The sequence below is a fragment of the Capra hircus genome, chromosome 15 (genome assembly GCF_001704415.2).
Source record: "Capra hircus breed San Clemente chromosome 15, ASM170441v1, whole genome shotgun sequence".
Classification (NCBI taxonomy): domain Eukaryota; kingdom Metazoa; phylum Chordata; class Mammalia; order Artiodactyla; family Bovidae; genus Capra; species Capra hircus.
In genome coordinates, this window is record NC_030822.1 from 17242786 (window position 1) to 17268499 (window position 25714).

General features: G+C 46.3%; 1 protein-coding gene across 8 annotated transcripts in view; it reads right to left on the reverse strand.

The window, feature by feature from the left end:
• CD44 (CD44 molecule (Indian blood group)) overlaps positions 1-25714 on the reverse strand; it is an 89203-nt gene that overhangs the window by 45384 nt on the left and 18105 nt on the right. For all 8 annotated transcript variants that reach the window (XM_018059241.1, XM_018059245.1, XM_018059244.1 and 5 more), the window contains exons 2-3: positions 7459-7624; positions 2692-2825 (exon numbers count right to left, since the gene is read on the reverse strand). In XM_018059241.1, coding sequence (XP_017914730.1) covers positions 2692-2825; positions 7459-7624 — 300 coding nt within the window. The remainder of the gene's footprint in view (positions 1-2691; positions 2826-7458; positions 7625-25714) is intronic.

The window sequence follows — 25714 nt, forward strand, 5'->3', positions numbered from 1 at the left end:
CTGCTTTTGAGGAATCTGCAGGTCATGGGAGACAATAATAGTATTTCTTTAGACTTTTACTGTTTTCAAAAAATTCTCAGTGATTCCCTCATTTGAAAATCAGGACAAACAGCCAACCTGGGAGATCCTGCAAAGTATCTACAGGATCTATTTTGGGGACACCACCAGAAACTGACCTGACCCATGAGATGTTTCTGATTTAACTGTTATGTTACACAAACCCAGAAGCAGGATTATGACTTCTTAATGTCAAGGATGGAATCAGTTCAGTTCAGTTCAGTCACTCAGTCGTGTCCGACTCTTTGCGACCCCATGAATCGCAGCACGCCAGGCCTCCCTGTCCATCACCAGGTCCCGGAGTTCACTCAAACTCACGTCCATCGAGTTGGTGATGCCATCCAGCCATCTCATCCTCGGTCGTCCTCTTTTCCTCCTTCCCCCAATCCCTTCCAGCATCAGAGTCTTTTCCAATGAGTCAACTCTTCGCATGAGGTGGCCAAAGTACTGGAGTTTCAGCTTTAGTATCATTCCTTCCAAAGAACACCCAGGGCTGATCTCCTTTAGAATGGACTGGTTGGATCTCCCTGCAGTCTAAGGGACTCTCAAGAGTCTTCTCCAACACCACCTCCCCCAAATTCAAAGACAATTGCAGGTAACAGTAGTGCACTGGAAATTTCCAGGAATAAAGTTGCAAGAGAATGAAGCATGATGTCAAAACCAATAAGGCAGTTTTGCAAATGATTAGTGCATTTGTTAGAATGGAGTCCCTTCATGCTCCAATTCACCCTAACTTTTATAAAGAATATCAAATCTGGCAGGCATACTAAGATGGATGGTGACCCAAATGTGCAATACATTCGTGTTCCCATGTTAGATACAGGGCCTCATTGGACAGCCTTTCATTCTGTTTAATGAGCATCACACTGCTGAAAGAATCAAGCCTGTGGAGTTTCCTTGAACTGAAGGATTTGTTAGAAAGACTCTGAAGTGAGCCTCCTGATACATTGTATCTCATAAACCTTGCCTCCACTACACCAAAATAGCCAAGAGAAATGTTAATTATTCAGTCTAGCCAATCACTCAGTGACAGATGGACAGACAGCTTCCTGAGTGCCCAGCACATACTTGTTGAATAAATGAATAAATAAACAGATGAATGTAGAATCTTACCCCTAAATTTCTCCTTCCCAAAGAGAAATGGGCACTTTACTGAAAGTAAACTTCAAAAATGAACTAATTCAGGTCAGTTTTCTGTATTAACACAGAAGTCACCAGTGCTGGGCCTGACCACTGAGAAAAGAGGCAATAAACACCATGAAGCCTTTCCAGGGCCTGCCGTATTTTCATTTGTCAACCACAGGCCACGTTTTACAAAAAATACTGCCGACATTTTAAGCTTATAGAAGGTATCTGCTAAGATGGGGCTGGCTTTGGTCCCTGTGGCAAGTTTGCAAGGAGGATCACATCACTGGGCCCTGACCACCTGCTGAGCGGTCTTCTCAGGCTCAGATGGATTCAAGGATCTTTCCAATGTGGTCCCTGGCACAGAGCAGAAGGTTATCAACATCTGTCACCCACTTAACACCCTCATCATCATCCAACTCTAATCCAAGACATTTAGAACGTACTTCTCCTTAGATAAACATTCTTCCCTAGCTCCTTTATTTTTCATCTCATGACTTCGACAAGATTAACTCTGGAGACAAGAAAGATGGCCTCTGGTTCCTTCTCACTCTACTCTGCCCAGCACAATGCTGAACGTGTGTCATTGATCACTAAAACATATAGAAAATTGATAAAAAGCACTCTAACATATTGAGTAAATTTGGATACAAGAAAATGAAACCCATTGCTTTGAACTTTACTGCAGCTACTTTGGCAAGCAATATCCCCCAGGACTTCTCAAACTTTTCAATGGAACTAACCTCCCCAAAGTAGAGGAAGGTTCATCAGTACTGTTCACTCCCTTCTCTGAAGATGAGCCCAACCCTATGGGCAAAAAGAAAGGCAGGGAGAAAAGTTTCAGTGGTAACTGGCCTGTGCATGCCTGCTAAGTCGCTTTAGTTGTGCCTGACTCTTTGTGACCCTATAGACTGCAGACCCTATATAGCTTGGGGGACCAGGCTCCTCTTTCCATGGAATTCTCCAGGCAAGAACACTGGAGTGGATTGCTGTGCCCTTCTCCAGGGAATCTTCCCCACCCAGGGATCCAACCTGCATCTCTTATGTCTCCTTGCCATTGTCAGCACATGCCCTGATGCTCCCACGGACCTGGCTGTGCACGGCTGTCCACGGCTGTCCACCACGCCGTGGCTTCCTTCCCTCGCTCCCATCAGGGCTCTCCCACACCCACCTCCTCATGGGCACTCTCTCTGATTATCTTCTCAGAAAAAAAGCACCCCTAGCACTCTGTAGTCCCTTGCTCTGCGTTTTTTTAACAACGCTTGTCACTGTCTGACTTCATGAAAGTGATTTCATATGTATTTGCTTACTGTTGGCCTCTCCAACATAGCAGGTAAGCACCCTGGAGACAAGACTCTTTTTTACTACTGGTGAAATATGCATCAAGCATCTGTTATGTGAATGGAGGCTGCATGCATCCCCACTGAAGCCAAGACTGTCAGCCATGCTGTTGAAGGCTGGCTGGCCAAAAGCTGCCCAGGACTTAAAGCCGACCCACTTGGGACCAACCTGAGGCATTGAAGCAGTACGTGTCATACTGGGAGGTGTTGGATGTGAGGATGTACACCCCTGTGTTGTTCGCAGCACAGATGGAATTGGGGTGGATCCGGGGAATCACCACATGCCCATCTATGAACCCGTACCTGCAAAAGAAAACAGAGGTCATCCACCTGCAGCAGTGTAATTAGGGACTTCATAAAATCCCATCCAAGGCCGTTTCATGCAGTACAAAACCTCCTTCTGCTCACCCACCCCTAGGCATGTCAGAGTTTTCAACAACCAAGTTACATGAAAGCCAAAAACAACAACAGAGGGACAGTGAAAGGGACCAACGAGGCTGACGGAAACAAAGTGATTTTCTTGGAGCTCTGTAAAATTTTTTAAAAAATCGATTCATTGCCACTGAAATTTGTTATCAGCAATCAGTTTGAATGAGCAGAGGGAAGCCAAAGTCAGATAAAATGACCCCTTTACCATGTGAGATCCACTCTGGCCCTCCTTACCTTCCTATTTGCCAGAAAATACAGAAAACTACTAGCTCCCATCAGCTGTGAACTAGGTGGCTTTTCATCTCAGTTCATAAATCGCAAACCCATATCCTTCCCATATCTATCTTCCTCTTCTTTCCTGGTCTCATCTTTTTCTGCAATTCCCTCATTCCAGACTTCATTGTTCTAAACTTGTGAAAGTCGCTCAGTTGTGTCTGATTCTTTGCGACCCCATGGACTGTAGCCAGGCTCCTCTGTCCATGGAATTCTCCAAGCAAAAATACTGCAGTGGGTTGTCATTTCCTTCTCCAGGGGATTTTCCCAACCCAGGGATTGAACCTGAGTCTTCTGCACTGCAGGCAGATTCTTTACCCAGTGGGCCACTTTATTAATTAATATATGCCAGATACAATGCCTCTTGTCCCATGAACATCTCAGGCATGATTCCACTGCCAGTGGAAGTAAATTGATGGTCATTAAAATGTGAGTACTAATGATTAATGGGTTTCCCTCATAGCTCAGTTGGTAAAGAATCCACCTGCAATGCAGGAGACCCTAGTTCAATTCCTGGGTTGGGAAGATCCGTTGGAGAAGGGATAGGCTACCCACTCCAGTATTCTGGCCTAGAAAATTCCATGGATTGTATAGTCCATGGGGTTGCAAAGAGTCAGACATGACTGAGCAACTTTTGCCACTAATGATTAAGTAGTAGCAAAGCCTCATTAGCTCAAGAATTTTCCAGAAACAACAGTCAGGGAAGTGCTTAAACTCCTCCATCCCATCATGGTGTTTCTGGGAGCATGCTGGAGAAAACAAGTGTATCCTTTTCAGATATAACATACAGTACCCAACCTCTGACTAGCATCCTGGTGGTTGAATACTTACCGCATGACTTCTCTCAAATGTAAAATGCTTCAAAAAATGAGGTGTGGGCTGAGAAAATACCATTTGCAAGGGAAAAGGACAGCACTAAATCCAACAGGCTTTTGAAAATGCAATGCCCAAATCCCTTCAATCTTTCCCGCCAGGGGCGACAGTATGTATTGCATCGCCCTGCAAGACCCACAGAAATGGCTGTGAGTCTGAAATTTCTAAGCACCTTGAACTCATCATGTCTAAACTGCAAAGGCTGACATGACTAATTCCTCATCTGCATGGCCAGACTGGTTTCTCCACAGACTCGTGAGCTTGGTGGGGGGAGGGGCATAATTAAATATTAATGCGTTTCCATGTATCTGAGGATCCCAACTAATCAGGGTGGGGCAGACTGAAGACAGTAGCTGCTAAGGTTTTCCCATCACCTGTGAGACTCTCCCATCTGTCCTATGGCAGGTATCTGATTCATACCTACCTGAGTGAAATTATGGAAATACATTTTGCAACACTTAGAACCAGCTATGGGTGGAATGATAGATTTCTTTGGCACAGTTTTTCTTTGCTTTTTTTTAAATAATAAAACTCCTGGTGAGCCCACTCCCCATTTTACTCCCATCACATTCTGCTAGTCCGTATAACACTGACATTCTAGAAGTTACAATTCCCTCTGTAAATTATTCCTAAGTTTTTACCACATTGTGTTGACTGTAGGTTTTATATGTCACCCTGTCCATCAGTTAGGGATATTAAAACTTTTATGTGTGTATACTACATGAGTCAACTTAGTACACATGCACACACATTATATGAGTAGGTTGCTGTTCCCAGGAAGAAAAGAAATACTCAGCAAATCCATCCATGGAGGAGACTTTCATCTCTCTTTTGCTCTCAGTTCTTCAGGAGGGCTGGGTCATTAAATCTTGCCCTGGGCTCAGAAGCTGGCCTGGAGTCTAGACTCCTCCCCATGCAAGTGATGTGGCCCAGGATAGGCTGCAGAACTAAGCCTCAGTTGCTTACTTTGCAAAGTGGAGTCATATAACCAACTCCTGGTGCAGTCTGAGGATTAAGACAGGGATACCCACAGATGAGCTGGGGTCTGTGCTGTGCTCAGTCAATTAAGCCATGCTCAATACTTTGCAATCCATGGACTGTAGCCTGCAGGCTCCTCTGTCCATTCTTGTCCAGGCAAGAATACTGGAGTAGGTTGCCATTTCTTCCTCTAGGGGATCTTCCCAACCCAGGGATCAAACTCGTGTCTCCTGCATTGGCAGGCATAGTTTCTACCACTGAATCACCTGAGAAGCCCTTTGTCCAGCATCTAAGGGTTGGACGATTGGCCACAGGGCACAGTAAGAACTTCCCTTGTTCTCAGCATATAAGAACATTTCCGTATTTCATAAGTTTGCCTTGCCTGCATTTCACAATCAAAATTCAGCTTACAAAATCCACTTTCTTAGGCCACTGGCCTAGTCAGGGCCATATTTAAATAATTAGCCTTAGGAATAGAATAAATGGACATGCTAATTAACTTTCCTGCATTGCAGCCTACACCTCAAGTTCAGAAGCTACCTGAGCTATCTGCTCCTTTTATATTCTCCCAGACCCTGCTGCAGAGAAGGCAGTGGCACCCCACTCCAGTACTCTTGCCTGGAAAATCCCATGGACGGAGGAGCCTGGTAGGCTGTGGTCTGTGGGGTCACTGAGGGTTGGACACGACTGAGGGACTTCACTTTCACTTTTCACTTTCATGCACTGGAGAAGGAAATGGCAACCCACTCCAGAGTTCTTCCCTGGAGAATCCCAGGGATGGGGGAGCCTTGGTGGGCTGCCATCTATGGAGTTGCACAGAGTCGGACACAACTGAAGTGACTTAGCAGCAGACCCTGCTGGAACACAGATGTCTGCACACATCTGCTCTTTGCTTCAGAGCAAAGCTGCTCAATAGAACTTTCTGTGAAATAGAAACATTCTATAATCTCAGTTGTCTGATAAAGCAGCTGCCAGGCATTTGTGGCTAATTAGACACTTGAAACATAGTTAGTGACACCAAGAGCCAAAGTTCTGATTTTATTTAATTTTAATTAGATGTCACTAGCCAAGCATGGCTAGGGGTCACCATATTAGGAAAACTGAAAAGATGCTTCATTTTCCTCATCAGGCTCAGTTCGTTTTCCTCAGAGTCTCAGTTCCCACCCAGAATACAAGTGCCTTACCCAAGGACAGGGGATAGATGCACTTAGCTTACATTGAATGGTTTCCAAAGAGTTCTGCAGCGTGACTTTGTAAAAAGCAGCCTGTGTTTGTATATGAGCATGTTAATGAGAAAAGAGAACCGTGTTACCTAACCTCACATTGCAGAAGTGCAGAGGGGCGGCTGCAGGATGGGGCGGAAACTCTGGACCGAAGTTGTCCAGATTCCCTAGGCTTCTTCTCATGAAAACAAACCAAATGCAAACACCTCACCACAGTGGTCACCACTGCTTGCTCTTAATGTGCACCACTTACCACAGGGCCATAAAAAAAATTCAGAAAATAAGGGCCATGCCTGCTCTGAGGGCTGCCCAAGTGGCTCAGTGGTAAAGAGTCCACCTACCAACGCAGGAGATGCAAGAGATGCAGGTTCAATCCCTGTGCGAGAAAAATCCCCTGGCTACCCACTCCAATATTCTCGCCTGGAAAATTCCATGGACAGAGCAGCCTGGCAGCCTACAGTCCATGGGGTCGCAGAGAGTCAAACATGACTGAGCAGCTGAGTGTGCACACACAGGCGAGGCTGCTGTGAACATCCTGGAGCAAAAGGACCTAAGGACTGCTCCCTGAGCACCGCGAGGTCCAGTAGGAGGAGCTCAGGAGGCCTCCTTCAACTCCTGTCACTGCTTTGCAATCACTTGTAATAATATACATCTTAATAATTTTCATGCCCTTTTCTCCCAAATCAGAGCAACACAAAAGAGAAACAAAATCAAAAGAGAGAAAAATAGTTTGAAAAACCTGCTTCAGCCAAGTCTACAGGGTCAAGGATCCACCAGGCATGGACTTATCTTAAACAGTTACTTGGTTTTTCAATTTCTTGTGGTTCTGACAATGATATTGCCGGCTTCTTCAAAGCCCAGAGCAGGCGCTGTTGCCAGGAGGGTTCAAGCAAGTGGATTCCAACCTACGACCTTTAAAGCCTCCCCTGGGAAACCCCGCTGTGACTCACAAAGATGTCTTTAGCTGGCCTTAAATTTTAGTAGTCATACTGGTTCCAGATTGACTTGCCCAAATTCATGGGTGGGGCCGACTCTTCAGGCAACCAGCCATTCAGGTGTCAGAGAGGACGCTTCCGGGTCTAAGCCCCGCCCCCTGGACCCAGGCAGCTTGCCATCCTCAGTGGGCTTAGTTGGGGCGTAGGCGGGTGCTGGTCCCTTACCTGCAGGTCTCAAACCCTATGCTCCGGGCCGCCTCCATCTGGGCCATGGTGGGCAGTGTGCTATTGAAGGCCTTGCAGAGGTCGGCAGCCTCAGTCTTAGAGATACTGTAGCGACCATTCTTCTCCACGTGGAATACGCCTGCATATCTGCAGGTTATATTCAGATCTGTGGGATGAAAAGAAACAGTTAGATTGTTCTGCATCCATCATTTGGAAAGGGTAAGAACTTTGTTTTAGAGTAGCCTCATTGCAAAGCCAAATAATCTTCCCTACTGGCCAGAGCCTTCCACCTTCACTGCAGCATGTCAAAGCATTGCTGCCTCATGCTTAAATCTGAGATAAAACGCAGGAAAGTAGCACCACTTGTACATTCTGTCCAGGTGGCGCTAGTGATAAAGAACCCACCTGCCAACACAGGAGACAAGAGACCTGAGTTCGATCGTTAGGTTGGGAAGATCTCTTGGAGGAGGAAACGGCAACCCACTCCAGGATTCTTGCCTGGAGAATACCATGGACAGAGGAGCCCGGCTGGCTACAGTCCATGGGACCACAGAGAGACACGACTGAGCGACTGAGCACATCATTGAGAAAACTGAGGCTCAGAAAAGTGAGCTGCCCAAGGAAGTGAGGATTGCTGTCCAGAGCCTGTAGCTGCCTTCCTGAATCCCAGCTGTTCTGTTTCAGCAATACAGTTCCGAGCTGATAGCCAGGGTGGGGATGCCTGTGACTGCAGTGTCCCTGGGTACCTAGATTCTTTGGGGTTCTGCGTGGCATCATCTTTCAAGAAGCCTGCGAGGTGACTTATAGGTAAGTTATATACATATTATTCATAGGTGAAGAAACTGGAGCTGAGAAAAAGGAAATGACTTCCCAAAGTCACCCAGCAATTAAGTGGCAGAGCTGGAGTTCCATCTCAGGTCTGTTTAACACCAAAACCCACACTCTGATTCACTTATTCCCATGTGCTCAGGAATCCTTTCATGTCATTAGAACCAGTCTTCACTCTGGAGGGATACGCCTGAACAACTGTGACCTAATGACGAAGACAGGATGGGTGTTAATGGAACTGTAAGGACAACAAGTGCTCTCTCCTCTCTGAGCAGGAAGTAGCTTCCAACCATGAGAAAACAGTGTCTGACAAACTACAAACCGAGATGATAAGAGGACTATGAAACCTTTCCACACTCTCGATTCTGAACATAGTGAAAGAAGAAATGGAGCTTTGAGAAGACATAAGGCAGTATCAAGTGGTTTTCTTTTGTTTTATCAGCGCAGAGGTGCTTTTAAAAAAGTGTCAGAACTAGGTGAGATGGAGCAAATGTGTTTGGGGGATTTCCTTTCTGGTCTAATGGTGTCCTTCGGAAGCCACTCACACAACGCTTGGCTGATGAGGCTAGAGGAGCACAGAGGAGGGGAATGGACAAGGCGCTTTTGAAATCCTGTTTGTTTTTACTGACATTTTCAGCTTTGGCTTCGGTTGGCCAATCTTTGCCAAGAGAAACTGTTGCGCTGGGTGACTGTCCTTCCGGAGGCCCTCTGTGTGTAGCTTACAAAAGAGAAACAAAGCCTCCCAATCAGCTTCTTGGAGGTGAGACTGTTAGGAGAGATCTCAGCAGATGCCAGGAGAGGCAGGGGGTGGCCGTCAGCAGGTTAAATATAAAGTCTGAGGCATGGACGGTGGCTTGGAGCTAAATGGCAGTTTCTGTGTTATTAACATAAATTTGAGTTTGCCACCTGGCATGTAGAATATGCAAATACGAAAGGAACCATTCAGATTGATACTTGTGAATAAAATCTCTTGAGTTCCACGAGGAGCAAACAACATCCCTTGATAGACAACACACACGCAAGTGTGAGGGTGTCTCTACGTGTGCGTGAGAATAGTGTGTGTGGTGTGTGCTTATGGTCAGCCAAGACAAGAAAGCATGGATAAAATCTAGCTTCAGCCTTCCTGGAAACACGAAGATTAAACAGGGCGTGCAGTAGATCTCAGAAAAGGGGCTGCTGGATGAATGAAGAAATTCTATGCAATGTGAGGATTCCACAGCTTATATTCATCTTAATCTCACACATAAAAAAGGTCCTATCCTAGCCCTGATGGCATTCAGCCATCTGGGAATTCCAAAGATGGTTCCAAAACCTTCATTTCAGGTCAAGAGTATTCACATTCCTCCCCTCTGGGTCCCCCATGCCTTAAAAAGGACCAAGCCTTTCAGGGTTGTGTATCCGTTAAGTCTTCAAAATGTATGAAGACTTTCCAACACTTCCTTAACACTTACACAAGCAGAAATTACTACCCCCAAAGGGTATTAGTAATACTAACTGCAATAATAGCTGTTAACACATATTGTGCACTTATGATGTATAGGCCAGACATTCTTCTACCCATTTGACAAGTATTAACTCATTTTATGGAGAAGGCAATGGCACCCCACTCCAGTACTCTTGCCTGGAAACTCCCATGGACGGAGGAGCCTGGTAGGCTGCAGTCCATGGGGTCGCGAAGAGTCAAGACACGACTGAGCAACTTCACTTTCACTTTTCACTTTCATGCATTGGAGAAGGAAATAGCACCCTACTCCAGCGTTCTTGCCTGGAGAATCCCAGGGACAGAGGAGCCTGGTAGGCTGCCATCTACGGGGTCGCACAGAGTCAGACATGACTGAAGCGACTTCGCAGCAACTCATTTTATCCGTATACGGTAGGTAATATTATTGTCCCCACTTTCCAGATACAGAAACTGAGGCACAGAGAGGGGAAGAAACATGCCCAGGTTCACAGAACTCATAACGATGGAGCTAGGATTCAAACCCAGCCAGTCTGGGCACCAAGACACCACAGGATTAACCACCAGGCCACTACTTCTAAACCTAATTTACAAAACATTTTATGCACTCTCAACTTCCCCCATGTAGAGCCAGAAATATCCCAAGGTTTAAGTTAGAGCAAGGCTGAGGCATGAGTAGCCATGGACCACAAATCACAGGACAGCCTCCTGTGTCCCTGGCAATGGCCATACTGCCAACACCTGTAGCGAGGCAGGACTCCCCAGATATCTGGGCATCGCTCTGGATAAACAGAGATCTCTGTGATCCAGGAGCTGCCGTGACTCAAGGGCCTAATAGTAAATGGCCAAATGCATCTCTCCAATAAGCCTGTCCAGCTGGACATGAATCAAGAATGCTTTCCGCTGGGCCCTCTGGTCTCCAATAAATCATGAAATAAAGGAGTGATCCCATGTTCCTCCCTCTGAGAGATCTGATGGGTAACACTAATGGTTGGAGGCCACTTTCGGATTCAAGGTGGTGTCTGAAGGAGGAAGAGTGTTTGTTATGATGCGGTTGCCAGGAGGACAGAGGAACCATGGGCCCGGCACCCAAGGATCTCACTGTCCATGTGGGAAGAGCTCTATCAGTGGCCTGTCAGGAAGACCACAAAAAAACGTGCTCACCAAGAGACCTGTGTAATCCACTCCCTGGCACCAACTCACATTGAAGCCTTGTAGTTCAACTTAGAGGAGATATACCCAGATATACCTGGCTTAAAGTCCTGACATTGCTACTAGCTCTGCATTACACAGATAGATAGTTCCTCTCTGACACTCAGCCTTCTCCTTGATGGGATGACAGTGCCATCGGGGTTTGTGGGACTGTGAAATGAGACAAAGCATGTCAAACACTCCATATGATGTTTGGCACTTAATTAGAGTATACCAATGGGTGTTTTATACTCATTAGGCGGGTGATCTACTTCAGCTAAATGAATTCTCACAAAAGTGCTATGGAATAGGTACTACTGCCAAGCCCATTTTAGAGAGAAAGAAACTGAGGCACAAACAAATTAAATAATGTGTCCAAAGTCACCCAAGTCGGGGAGTCAGGGTTCCAACTCCTGGGCTATGACACCAATTCCGCGGGGTTCTAGGTATATTTGTTTTCGGATAAACCAAAGCTGACCCATAACACTATTAATCTTGCCTATATTTTTCACTAAGACTCACATCAAGAAAAATAGATCTTTCTAGTAACATCACCCCAGCACATTTCAAAATCTTGCCTAGGGCCTGAGATGAGTAGCTTCTTGGTTTGCTCCAGTCGCTTCACAAGTGGAAGAAAATCACAGCCTCTTCTGAGAGTACCACACTGTGTAATCTTTACCCAACTCGCCTCTGAGGGTCTCCAGACTTTGCTAGGAGGTGAGTTGCGTGGGGGAGGGGATGTCACACAGCTGACCAGCAGGGCTGAGGGACAAGAAGTTCTCATAAGCGGGTCTTCAGGGGTCTATCAACCTGTGAAATTACTTATATGCAAGATTCTGTGTATATGTACGTATCTATGTATCTGCATGCATATGCATGCAAGCGTGTACACGTGTGTAGGTGTTTCGCTGGAGACAGCATCCCTGGGTTTCCATTAGCTTCTCAAAGATGTCTATGACAGAAACAGGTAAAGAATTGTAAGAAATTATTATCTTTCAAGTGAAAGTGTTAGTCACTCATTTGAGTCTGACTCTTTGTGACCCCATGGACTATAGCCCACCAAGCTTCTCTTTCCATGGGATTCTCCAGGCAAGAATACTGGAGTGGGCTGCCATGCCCTCTTCCAGAAGATCTTCCTTTAAGGTTTCTTCACTAATGAGAAATTCCAGGATTCTAAAATTTTGGAACTTCCTTGTGGGCTTCCTGGGAGCAGTGACTGCGTCTCTCCCCAGGACCCTGTGCAGTACCATAGAGGTAGGCACCCATGGAACAAATGAAGGGAGGAAATGCTTCCCCACTTCCCCCCAGGACAAACAGATTGTGTGAGCTACAAACAAAACACGTCTCAGGTCCACTCCCCGCATCGTGTCTAAAAGAATCAGCAGCTGGCCCTGGTTGAGAATTCCCCAGTAGATATTTCAAATGTCTTGAAGAGTTTGCTTCTGAGAACTTATGCGGTTTTCCCTGAAAGCAAACGTTGCAGAGACCAACTTCCAGCTCTGTTGCCAGTGTTGTCTGTCTGGACTTCACAGTCATCCTCTCCAAGATGAGCAAGGCCTTTTTGCATCCTGTCATAGGGACCCTTGAGGCCGGATCTCCTGAGACGTCTCGAGGACACACATGGGGCACCCCACGTGCAGACCCCGGGAGACCATCTGCAGTCATGCTGTGCCCAGAGGCTCAGTTTTCCGAGCCAGACTTCTTCAGATGGCCCCCAATGAATTAGTGTGTTTTCCAACAGGCGCCACCTAGATGGGCCTGGCCCCTTCCGCCATCTCCTCAGAAAGGGTGAGACAGCATTAAGGCAGAATGAGACTTTTGTTTCCTGATTTGGTCCCACCAGAGTAGGCTGTGAGTCTGGGGAAGCTGGTCTTCTTGAAGACCGTGAGAAGGCCACTTCGTGCGACTGAGTGACTTGTGCACTTTCCACGGCCATGATAATAACTGCAAACGTTCATCCAGCACCTAATTGGACCCCTATGAGGTTTTTAATATTTTACACCTAAAATTTCATTTAATTCTCACAGTGGTGGTGGTATATGGCAGGCACTTTTATTAGCCCCATTTGACATGGAAGGGAACTGATTCTTTGAGAAGACAGGAATGACGTGAGCCAGGGCCCAACAGACCAGATTTCCGATTGGGCAGTCTGGCTGATCACAATGCAGTGTTAAGCGGCACCTCATGCGTGGGACAGATGCTGAGCTACAGGAAACCTAGTTCTTCTCCACGTGGTTTGTAAGGTGCAAAGAGGTGAGAATTAAAAGAGGGCTCTGCAGAGAGGAATTTGAGCTAATAAGCTCAAGTATTATTTTAAGATCACAGGTCTCTTGATTCTGGACCAGAGGCTTAAAAGGGTAGGGCACTTCTCCTAAGAGTTTGGGAAGATGTCAGTGGGAAGACCTGAACTAATGGAACTTACACCCTGTCCCCGAGGCAAAGATGCCAAGGAGGTCCCTGTGTTTGCTGACTTTCCCCAACAGAAGGCTGGCTTCCTCTTTCTCATCCTACTTGTCCTCTTCCCGTCATCCCCTTGAAGATCAAAGGCTCCAACCCCAGCTGCAGCCTCAGGCCCCTTCTGCCCTTTACAGTCTGAGGACTCTGGCAGAAGTCAGGCAGGGCAGAATGAAGACAGGTTGGCCTAGGACTGGGATGCCAGACCACAGGCTGTCCCTGTGACATTTTGAGATATCTGATGACCAGCCTACAAATTTCAACAGACCAGGCCATTCCAGCTGGGTCATGACACTCCATTCACTCCATCAAACTCCTGGAGTCAATCACATGCAAGACAAAAGCACCTGTGGGCTCTCCACATTTTTCACCTTTATACCGTTTATCATGAGTTAGCCAGGATCCTCTTTCTATCTTCTGATTTGCTGAGTTCATGTCTGGAAAAGGTTATGCAACTCACAAATCTAATTGAACTGATTCTGATCAGAATTAGGGAGAGAAAAGGTCAATTTTTTAAAAAAGCATTATTGCTAATTGGATCACCTGTGTTTAAAGCCAGGCGGGATAATAGGGAGCAACTAACCAAATTCTCAGGAGACACAAGAGGAAACAAAAATCCACAATGACTGAGCATGGCCCCCTAGCCAGTTGTGAGAGAAGCAGGACCTCCGGGGTCCATAATTGCTAGATTTTGGACCCCCTGTCCAGTGCTCTGACTACTGAGCTTGCTTTTATAAGAGGCCTGAGCAAGCCGTTCCAATAAAGGCCACAGTCCACAGTGTCAATGGGACACGAAGAAACCATTCTGTTCTTCATTGTGATTGTTTAATGTCTTCAAAGCCCAGAAGTTTCCATCTAGGAGTCTTCCTGGCAATTACAGCCCCTGCTGCCAAGCAGGTCTGCCAGTCCAGAAGGCTGGCAGCATTCCTGCTGCCCCACATCTCTCGCCCCCATCCCCTGATGCCCATGTGATGGGCGCCTGATGAAAGGGTCTATTGTTCAGCATCCCCTTCTGAACCATGCCAAAATCACGCTCAGTGGCCGAATCGCCTTTGGCTGCCCCAGGCAGACCATGAGGCTTGGGTGACTCAGTCTCTCCCGGAATTGCCCTGGAGGCGGGTGAGGGTTTAATGAGCAGAGAAAATACTCATACACCATCATCCCCAGAGAATTTCCTCCAGAATGTGTCCTGGGTGGCTTTCAACTGAGCTTTTCATCTCTTGGCGCTCAGAAGGGAAATGCACCCCAATTTCTTGGCGCCTGACTCTATCCTCTGGCCTCTCAGCCTCTTGTCCAAGGAGCCTGTCATGGCAGCCAACACTGAACCAACCAGGACCTATCACATCCGCTCTGTCAGAGGAAAGTGCAGGGGCTCTCAGCCACTGCCCTGACCCTTCAGTCTAGGCCTCCCAAGGACCAACCCCATGAAGCTCTTAGCTTGTTTGTACAGAGTCTAAAGAAAGAGCCCCCACCCCTGCCTCCTGGTGGAAGGATGGGAACTGGGGGAGAGGAGAGGGTGGGAAGGCCTGTTTAGGCCCCCACTCCTGATCCTGGATCCAACAGTCTTTCTGGCCAAGGAGAGTGTGTCCCAGAACTGTCACCTCAGTACCCAGTTCTGTGAGGCTAAGTGGTTTTGATGAACGAGTCTCCGGGAAGACAGCTGAGGGAGAGAAACCACAGCGTGTACCCCTACATGTCACCATGGCAACCAGAAAATGCTCGGCTCTGGGCCTAAGACCTTTGTTTTCTTCTGTTTTCTTCTTTTTTGGATCATATCTGTTTAACAGACTGACTAACACAAACCCAGGATGTGGTTAAAAACAAATGAGAAAGTATCTCAGGAGCCCACATGGGGTTTTTCCTGTTGCAAGCAGAAAAGAAAAAAGAGGTCCTACTTTATTTCATACCTATATATACTCTGGTGGCGAGGGGGTGGGTAGTTACAGTTGTATCACCTATCTAGTTCAGGTACAGCTCTGGTTCAGGTCTGGAGCCAGATCTTTGAGGAACTGGCTGGTTTTATTTTGAGGGGAGTACTTCACGAGGGGCTTCCCTGGTAGCTCAGCTGGTAAAGAATCCGCCTACAATGCAGGAGACCCTAGTTTGGTTCCTGGGTCAGGAAGATCCCCTGGAGAAGGGCTGGGCTATCCACTCCAGTATTCTTGGGCTTCCCTGATGGCTCACACAATAAAGAATCGCCTGCAGTACAGGAGACCTGGGTTCAATCCCTTGGGTTGGGAAGATCCCTTGGAGGAGGGCATGTCAACCCATGTCAGTATTCTTGCCTGCAGAACCCCATGGACAGATGTGCCTGGCGGGGTTCAGTCCATGGGGTTGCAAAGAGTCAGACATGACTGACCAACAAAGCACAGCACACTTCATGAGAGCTGAGGTGGGCTGAGACTGTCACTCACGGATAATAGCTGCTTTTCGGGGTGGTTAGTGAGTCACTGACACACAGATGACCCGTAGGGCCTCATCTGGGAGAGGGGCGAAGGGGTTCTAGCCTAAATCTTATTCATTATGAGCTGTGTGACCTTGAATAAATCACTCTCGATTTCTGGTTCACGCCTAAACTTCCTGCCTCCCAGGATGAAGGGAGGAGTTAGGAAATGCTTGAGCTAGTAGGATAAAGCAGGGAGAAGCCAGATGCACACCTGGGGTAATATGAACATCTCAACACTTTTCAAAAATCTAACATTGATTAAGATGCATACAGGCTCCAACCCCAGCAGAACAGGTGGGTCAAAGCACAAGCAGGTGTCAGTCATATCACTATGGTGGGGTCTTTCCATCTCCAGTTATGAAGCATTTCTACATCCAAAGGCAGCCCTGTGAGGCCCATCAGGTAGGTACTATGGCCCCATTTTACAGATGAAGAAACTAACGAGCAAGAGATTCAGAGACTCCTAAGTCTTACAGAATTTGAATAAAACCCAGACCTCAACTCAGATTTTCGAGGTATTCTGATTTTCCCCATTATCTGTGGTTCTGCCCTTTCCACCTTGGGTGTCAGCCAGCAAACGGGAAAAGTGGCAGCATTCAGACAGAAGGGTGATGGTTTTCATACTTTACCTTCCCTTCTCCTCCCAATGATGTCTTAGGCAGAACCACAATATTTAAGAATGGAGGAAAGCAGAGCTGCTTCCATGAGAGCTGGAGTGAGGATGAAGGGGCAGATCCAAGACCCTGGATCCAACAGCAGCTCATTCTTGCCCAGCCCCCACCCCACCCCACCCCACCAAGGTCCTGATACCCTCCACAATGCTTTCTAAGAAGCTGCATGGAACACTCAGGAAACCACTGCAGTAGGGGCCCATAATAGCAATGATAACCACTGCTTGGCAAGGCATGCTGTGTGCCAGGGGCTCCAAAGCATCCTAAGAGGGTTAGTCACCCCTGTGACAGATATGGAAGCAGAGGGTCAGAGCACTAAGTCATTAGTACAAGGCTCTGAAGCCTGAAGGCTGAGGCCCAAATCAAACACATTGCATAAAATGCTTTATAAGTGATCCAAGCTTAGTAATTTAAAAAAAAATGCTCTCATCAGTCTCAATAAAAATGCCTTGCAGTGTAAAGTTTTCCTTAAAGGTTGGAGAGAAGATAGCTAAGTCTGCCTTTCCAAACCTAATCTACAGTGATGGGAGCTGATCAGCAATGGACTTGAGTGGCTTGACAGATCCAGAAACTGAGGTGAAGCTGCTGTCCTCCAAGGCAGAGCCATCCAGGCTGAGGGGAACAGATGGCCAGCACCAATTCCCACAGAGCCCAGCAGGACTGCCCAGTCTGGGGTATCTCCAACTTGGATTTGAATTCCTTGACTCTATCTCTCCCAGCATCCTTTCAAGGGATGAAGAGAAGATTCTGGAATCTATGGAGCGGCTTTTTGGTGTTAAACATTAATCTAGGTGTGGTAATCAAGTCCTACCATGGGATCCTCAGAACGGCTTTTAGAGGTCAAATCATCAACTCCATTTTGCAGATGAAACAGGTGAGGTTCAGAGCACAACTGACTCAACATTCGACTATGAAACTGGCATAGTCACAAGTCAAACGACGGAATTATACCTGGTCTCTGACATGAGTTAGTTTAGGCGTTTACTAAAGCCACCCTCCTCTGCGTGGGGCACAGAGACTCTCACACTAGGGGCTGGAAATGCAAGGACCCTGTTGGGTGTGGCTGGGACAGGTCCTACTGCTGGACCTCTGGCTGGGCTTCTCTGCCATATTACCCAGAATGGAGCACCTACTGTGTGCTAAGTGCTTCCCACTGACTGTCTCATTTAGTTCCCACAACAAATGTATGATATAAGGACAATTGCTGATCAGACCTTATTACAGATAAGAAAACTACCATTTAGAGAGGTTAAGAAACCTGTTCTTTTCCTATTCATTTATTTATATAATTAAATGTAAGTTGCCTCTATAAGTTAATTATGTCAAATTAAACATTTAATTAATTGGCATTTTAATATTTAATTGTTGACATTTTACCTGTTTTTCTTATTTCTGAATTTTGGTACTTGGACTACAGACTCTTATGATATCCAAAAAGAAGAAAACAATTTGTCCAAGTTTTCACTATTAAGGGGTCAGGCAGCCTGCCACCTTTACATGGATTGAGATAGAACAAGAACCAGGCCTTTAGGTTGCCCCTTTCCTCTTCAAATACAACAGCAGTGAACTGATGCAGCTACAAAAGCATGTACTGATAACAACAAGTATTAAAGTGACCAAGGAGAATTCTAGATTTCCACCGATTTTGAATTAGGAGGGCTTGGAAATCAGGTTGTGTTTCTGTGACTCAGTCATTCTCTCATAGATTACGTTTCTCTCTCTCTCCCTCTATCAGATGCTAAAGTGAAGAACGGTGTGTGTGCACCCATGTGAGTCACAGTCTCCTTCGCAGTTCAAGAACCCGACCATTATTCCTTCTCCAGATGCTTTTGGAACATTACTTAGCCATAAAAAGGAACAAAATTGAGTCCTTTGCAGAGATGTGGATGGACCTAGAATCTGTCATACAGAGTGAAGTTAGTCAGAAAGATAAAAACAAATATCATATATTAATACATGTATGTAGAATCTAGAAAAAAAATGGTACCAATGAACCTATTTGCAGGGCAGGAATAGAAACGCAGACGTGGAGAACGGATATATGGACACAGAGAAGGGAAGGGTAGGATGAACTGAGATTAGAATCGTATATACACTGCTGCTGCTGCTGCTAAGTTGTTTCAGTCGTGTCCGACTCTGTGCAACCTCATAGACGGCAGCCCACCAGGCTTCCCCTTTCCTGGGATTCTCCAGGCAAGAACACTGGAGTGGGTTGCCATTTCCTTCTCCAATGCATGAAAGTAAAAAGTGAAAGTGAAGTCGCTCAGTCGTGTCCAACTCTTAGCGACCCCATGGACTACAGCCTACCAGGCTCCTCCGTCCATGGGATTTGCCAGGCAAGAGTACTGGAGTGGGGTGCCATCGCCTTCTCCGATATATACACTACCATCTGTAAAACAGATAGCTATTGGGAAGCTGCTATATAACACAAGGAGCTCAGCTCTGTGCTCTGTGATGACCTAGATGGTTGGGACTGGGGGGGAGGGCGGGTGGTAGAGGGAAGTCCAAGAGGGAGGGAATGTATGTATACATGTAACTGATTCACTTAGTTGTACAACAGAAACTAGCACAGCATTGTAAAGAAATTACACTCCAATCAAAAAAAAAAAAGTTCGGGAAAAAGAATTTACCAAAGGAAAAAAAAAAGGATTAATACAAATGTTTCAAAACAGAGACCCTACAAGGGGAGACGCTGGATCATGGGGATATTTTAAAAAATCTGGGCCAGAAGATTTCTAGGATCAGTACAGTTCCAACTGCCCTGTGAGCTAAGAGCTTGTAATTCACACCTCTTCCTGAGCTTTCAATCTCTGAAATCTCATCTGTAACCACAGATGCCAGATGCAAATGCCAGGCTCCAGAGAACTCATTCCTGACAAGCTTTTAAATCCGACTCAAGCCACAGAGTTTGGACCAAAATCTTTACCATTTCATGCATCGCCGGAGTGGGCCAAATATAACTTCCTGCTCTTAAGGAACATGGCTCACACAAAAAAGCCAGGAGGCTTGGAAATAGAGAAGGTTACAAGTGACCCTTCTGCCAAGCTGTCAAAGAAAATAACATCTGGATTTTCCTTCAAATAAACGGTCACTGGACACGGAAAGAGACCACACCTGGGTGAAGGCCTAAACTCTTTTCACCATGGACATTTGAGGGGCATCCTAGAAGCTCTAGGATGAGGATGACAAGAACTCTTCCTATGAAATCTGTGCCTCTCAGGTCACTATTGGTCTCCCTAGGGCATGGTGCAAGGCATACATTCAAAGCCCTTTCTAGAAGATACAACCCTGGCAGCTGAGGACACACAAGGTCCCTGCCCTAAAAGAGCTTATGTGCTAGTGTGGGGAAACAAGACAGCCATACAGGGAAATGCAGAGAATATAAATAAGGCAGTCTGGGGTAGCGATGGTACTACACGAAAATAAAAGATGAACAGGCTGCCTCTTCTGGCAGTCTGTGTGGTCTGAGGCTCACTCTTTTATGAAGCTGTTGGGTATATTTTCCTTATTTATTATGGGGCTCTTGGTGAGATCAGATACCTGACAAAAGAAAATACCTATACACAAACAGAGAGAGATTAAATCATATTTGGAATTCATCTTTGCCTTCCAGGGTCCATGACGAGATGTCCCTAGAATGTGGACTTAAGATAAACACGGGAGACTTGGAAGGCAAAGGCCAAGGCAACTGAATGAGCCAGCTTCGGTGTCCACTTGAGCCATAAGTGAATGAGCCAGCTTCGGTGTCCACTTGAGCCATAAGTGAATGAGCCAGCTTCGGTGTCCACTTGAGCCATAACTGAATGAGCCAGCTTTGGTGTCCACTTGAGCCATTAGCTGGGTACCGAGTTGATGGAAGTGGGCTGCAGACACCCATTCTGGGTCTTTGCCTGAACTCGAAGGAGGCAAATCAGCGTGACAGAGCAAGCCCATCAGACTGCAACTGTGCTAAGTCCACGCACCAGCCCTGAAGGCTTACAAGAACCTCCCAGCATCTTCAGCCTCTCGGAGTTTACAGTCACTAGGGTGATGGAGCAATCACCCCCATGGTATTGTAAGATGGTACAGCAGCCAAGCTCATAGTCTTTCACATTAGAGAGACTTGAGTCCAAAGCCCAGCTTGGGGTCTGGCGGAATGTTAGGCACACCATGTTTTCTTAACCTTTCGGCCTCATTTCTTCCTTACTAAAGAAAAGGCAGCAACTCCCTCATGGGGTGCTTCTAAGTGCAAATGAAGACACGCACTTGAAATAGGTGGCAAAGTACCTGATGCTTAGTAAAGTGGCTGGGATTTGATTAATATTAGACAATCATCTCAAAGATTAAAGTGTATTTAAGGCTAAGAGCCTCCTGCTCTGACAATTCTTGATAAACTGGCCAGCCATTCACTGTATCACCGGTAACAGCCACTCAAGACTCCCAGTTAGGAGTCAGGAGCCTAATTATTCAGATACACAAGCCCCCGCTCTATACAATACGTGCAATTGACAGATAGGAAGGAAAGAAAGAAGGAAGAGGGAAAAGCAGAAAGGAAGGAAGGAAGGGAGGAAGAAGTCATCGGACAGATGAATGGATAGATGGATAGACAGACACTACTTATAAAACACTATTCTTGGAAGAAGTCTGCCTCAAGTGATACTAACCCATAGAATCAAAATGGGTTCCATTAGGACCATTCCTTGTTCATCTTTATATCTGTGATGTCTGATTCATAGTATGGTGCCCAATAGATGTTTCTTTAGTTTTGTGGGAAATACATTAGAGTCCAGTGACCTGGGATCTACAGTTTGACTTCTCACTAATAAGCCACCAGTACTCATCAGTAAGGCTTCAGTTTCTTTATCAGACCCAGGAAGAAGTTGGCTTTGGTAGTCTCTAGGTCCCTTGGCCAACCCAACGCTCTGCCTTTAGAAGGACAGGTCTACGTTTCTTTTAAACTTGTTCTCTAAACCCGAGTGGCTCCCTCTTGCCTGCAGGGTTGTGGTATTTCCCTCTGGAATCAAGGCGGCGGTGGTGTGCGTCAAGCAGGCTGGAGCGGCCAACAAAAAGAAATAATAGACGAAACAAGAGTGTTACCAGTATCCTGCTCTCCGATTACACCAACTAAACGCCTTCCAGCCCACAGAGACTAGTAGAACCTGCCCCATCGAAGTCGGCAGGAGAGAATGGTTTCAATTAAGAGCAGCACAGCCAGGATCGCGGATTCCCTTAGAGAGACTACTCCTAAATTATTACAAACAGCCCCAGTGCTCCCTGTAGCAAATTTCAGCATCGCGGGCCAACTCAGACCATTCTTTAGTTGTGAGACAATCCTCCAGTGAGGTGCTTTCGAACAGATCCCACCTGCACCCCTGGAAGTCGAGACGCCCACTCTTGGTTGACTCCCTGATCTCTGGTGGTCTCGCAGGTCCCGCTGCCAGTACAGAAAGCAAAGAGGGAGGTTCGCTCCACCTGTTTTCCCAAAGATGACTCTCCGTAGTACTAAACTGTTTCAAGACCATTCATTTTCAAGAAGCCAGAAAAACCCAGATTCTCAGGAAAAGGAGATGCCTTGAAGCTTTAAGGCCTCCAATTCTGGAGATGGAGAGGATAGGATGGGTCCCATAAGACTGAGTGGGAACGTTGGTGTGGTATTAGAGGGAGAGGATTGAATTTCAGCCCCACCACATGAGAGCAAAGCCTTCTTGGGCAAGTTACTTCATCTTTATGAGTCTCAGTTTCTCAGCCTATAAAATGGCTCTGAGGAAATGCAGTCATTCATTTACTGAATGGATATTTGCTGCAAACCTCAAAGAGAGGTTTATGGCAGTTAGATAATAAACTCACGGGAAAGCATCAGCGTTGAGTTTGGTTCATAACAAGTGTTCAGTAAATGTCAATCTTTTTCCTTCTCCCACAGGAAGATTAAAAAAAAACATCTTGCATGATCAGCCCCAGCTCTCCCAGATATCAAGGGGACCCCTGGGTTCTGATTTATAACGTATTTACACTACAAGCAATTGTTTGTGTTTTGATAGTCTTGTTTCAGCCCAAACAGCAGTCTGCAACCACACTCTTAAGAAACTAAAAGCAAAATGAGAATGTGACACAAAGGCAAACACTCCTATCAAAAGATGCAAAGTTTCAGTCACTTCTGAGGTGCGGCGGGGAGGGGCCGGATCTTCCTTTCTTTAAAGGCGAACAGAACTAAGCAGTTAAAGGTAATTAAAGTATTTGGGGGAGATAAGAGGATTGAACATCCCAATATGATTGAAGGGTGGGCACTTCATGTGTTCAAAAGCTGGTCCCCAGCCCCAACCCCTCCACAAGCAGGAAATTCCAAGCCTGGGCTTCTGGGGGAAGCAGTGGACCCTGAGGAACTTCAAAATTTCCAGAATGAGAAGGAAGCTACTGCATTAAATTGCCCCTAAGGGTCTTTCTATACTCTGAGACCAGGTAAAGGAGTGCTTCTCCCGAAGAGGGAGGGAAATACCATCTCCTCCTCCTCATGCCAACTGTCAGCACTGAAGGCAGGAAGAGGCAGATCCTGCTGAGACAAGCAGCCTTGGAGACTGCCTGTCATCAAGCAAGTAAAGACAGGCCTGGAGCGCGTCGGCTGACTCGCTTTCACCAGCTTCTGCAATAGCCAAGCTTCCCAGAACATCCCCGGCTACGGCAACAGTTGTTCCAGTAAGCACGTGGGTGTCACCACTTTGGTGTCCCCTTGCCACCAAATTAAATGAGATCTTATTGACTAACATTTTGCCCAGAAATGGAATGAACATCTTCCAAAGGCAGCTGGAAGCATTTCTCAAGTGCAGCAGGAACAAAGTCTGGGCTGAATGAGGAAGGGAGAGGTTCCGGGTCTAATACTACAGTGATGACACTGAGGATGCTTGCTCCTTGTCAGTTACTCCACACACAGTCTGGCAGTCCTTACACAATCCTACACCTAGGTATTATTACTCTGCCTTAAAGACAAGAAAACTGAGGTTCAGAGTGTTGTCAATTGCCATGTAATTGATGAGGGGCAGGACTCGAACCCACGCTTCCAGGTGGCTCAGCGGTCAAGATTCCGCCTGCTATGCAGGAGCCACAGGAGATGCAGGTTTGATTCCTGGGTTGGGAAGATCCCCTGGAAGATGGCACGGCAAGCCACTCCAGTACTCGCCTGGAGAACCCCTTGGACAGAGGAACCTAGTGGGCTACAGTCCATAGGGTTGCAAAGAGTTGGACACGACTAACGCGACTCGGCACGCATGCAGGACTCAAACCCAGACTGAACTCCAGTGTCCACAGTGCTTTCTGAGAGTGGGATACCAGACTCAGATCCCACTCATGAATCCCTGACCTCGGTGCTTAGCCCAGAGGCTGAGCTGACAGTCAGTCCTACTAACTACAAGGATGATGAGTAAGCATTCTCTAATGTATCCTTTAGAAGACAGAGAACCTGCCTTTGAGAGACTATTTTCTGATGGCCTGTTTGAAGAGATGCCTGTTTCTAAATGTCTTCCAGAGAGTCTGGGAAGCTCATCTGGAGAAGAAACTGGATGAGTTTCCCAGAGGCTTTAATAATGTACACAATGCAGAACACAGAAGTAGATGTTGACTTTAGCTTTCCGGGCAATACAAATAACCGGAAGCTCAAACAGATAATAGGGTGCCTTTCCTCTACCCTGAGAAACAGTCTTTAAGGAAGGCTGGAGATTATCTGATGGTGTTTTTCTGTAAGGAAACAGAGCTGCCCCCCCAAACAAGTTTCACAAGAGAGCCACGGGGAGCCCCACCCTCTGTCCCCAGTAAGAAGAATCTAGACTATCCAAGGCTTGCCTCCCCAAGCCTTCCTCCATCTCTTCTCTGCCTCAGCAGAGCATGTTTCCTCCTTGTCTTTCACAGCCATCCTGAACATTGCACATATTCAGCCTCTGTTTGGTGCCTTTGCAGAAAACCATGGAAGAGACTATATCTAGGTGATGGTAGCCAAGAGGAATGGCAACTGGGCTGGTGCGCAGTCACAGAGGGAGGAGAAAAGAAGTGGTCTGTTGGCTAACCCTCATTTGCTTTCTAAGGAAGTTTGTCTCTTACTCCAGTAGATAAATAGATAGATGATACATACATGGATGGATAGGTACATAGACCAACAGATAGATACAGATGATAGACATATATGATAGATACATGGATGGATGAACAGACAGATACGTAATAGCTACATGGATACATACATATGTAACGTTTTTTTAACTGCATTTGGACATCACAAACTGAATCTACCAGCGTAAGCCACAATCGCACAAATCCAACCAAGCAGTGAAGTAGAAGACCAATTCCAGGTCGGTTCATTCAACAAGATTTTATCCAGTGCCCCCGTGGGCACTGTGCTAGGCACTGAGACCAGGGCATTGAACAAGGTCAGCAAGGTCATTGCCCCGAAGCAGACTATGGTCCAGGGAAGAAGACAAACACTCAACAAAACAACACCACAGCACAATAAATGTAGTATCAGAAGGGCAAGGTGCTGAACGCTTGCACTTTAAAGGGAAGCCTTTCCTCCCCAAGGCTTCTGCTGTCCCCAAGAGATGCCTCCCCGAGGCATTGTCATTTCAGCTGAGAACTGAAGGATAGACCGAGAACTAGCGGGCCAGGCTCAGCAGGCCTTGCAGTCAGGAAATTCACCCTCATAATAAAGCGTAAATCATTTCAGTTTGATAGAATCCATTTCCTCTCGCTCTTTCATCATTAGATTTTGAGAAGCAAGGCCCCCTTCCTGCGTCAGAAACCATCACATTCTTGAGGTCCACATTAAACATCCCCTGGGTTTCTCTTCCCTGGATTCAGTCCTTATAAATCCTTTAATGATACTTAAGTGATAAAAAGGAATGGAAAAATAATTTTTTAAATTCTGAGTTTCCCTCCATGCTGTTAGATTCATGAGCACACTGCATGGAGGCAGGACACTGGCCCAGAAAACCCACCTGTCTCTCTTTGGACTAATCAAAATGTTAAGATGTTGAACCCTTGAGTTTTGGACTCAAAAAAACTATTAATATTTGGAAGGAGTTTTTCTGCTTATGAAAGAGCAATTATTCATACAAAATTCAATAGTTAATTTAGATTCCCTGAAGCAAGTCTGATCCATGGGAAGTCAACACAGGGTGGTTGCAGGAACATCAACTCTGAGGATGGAGAAGTTAAGATTCAAATCCTGAATCTGCATTAATTCTGTGA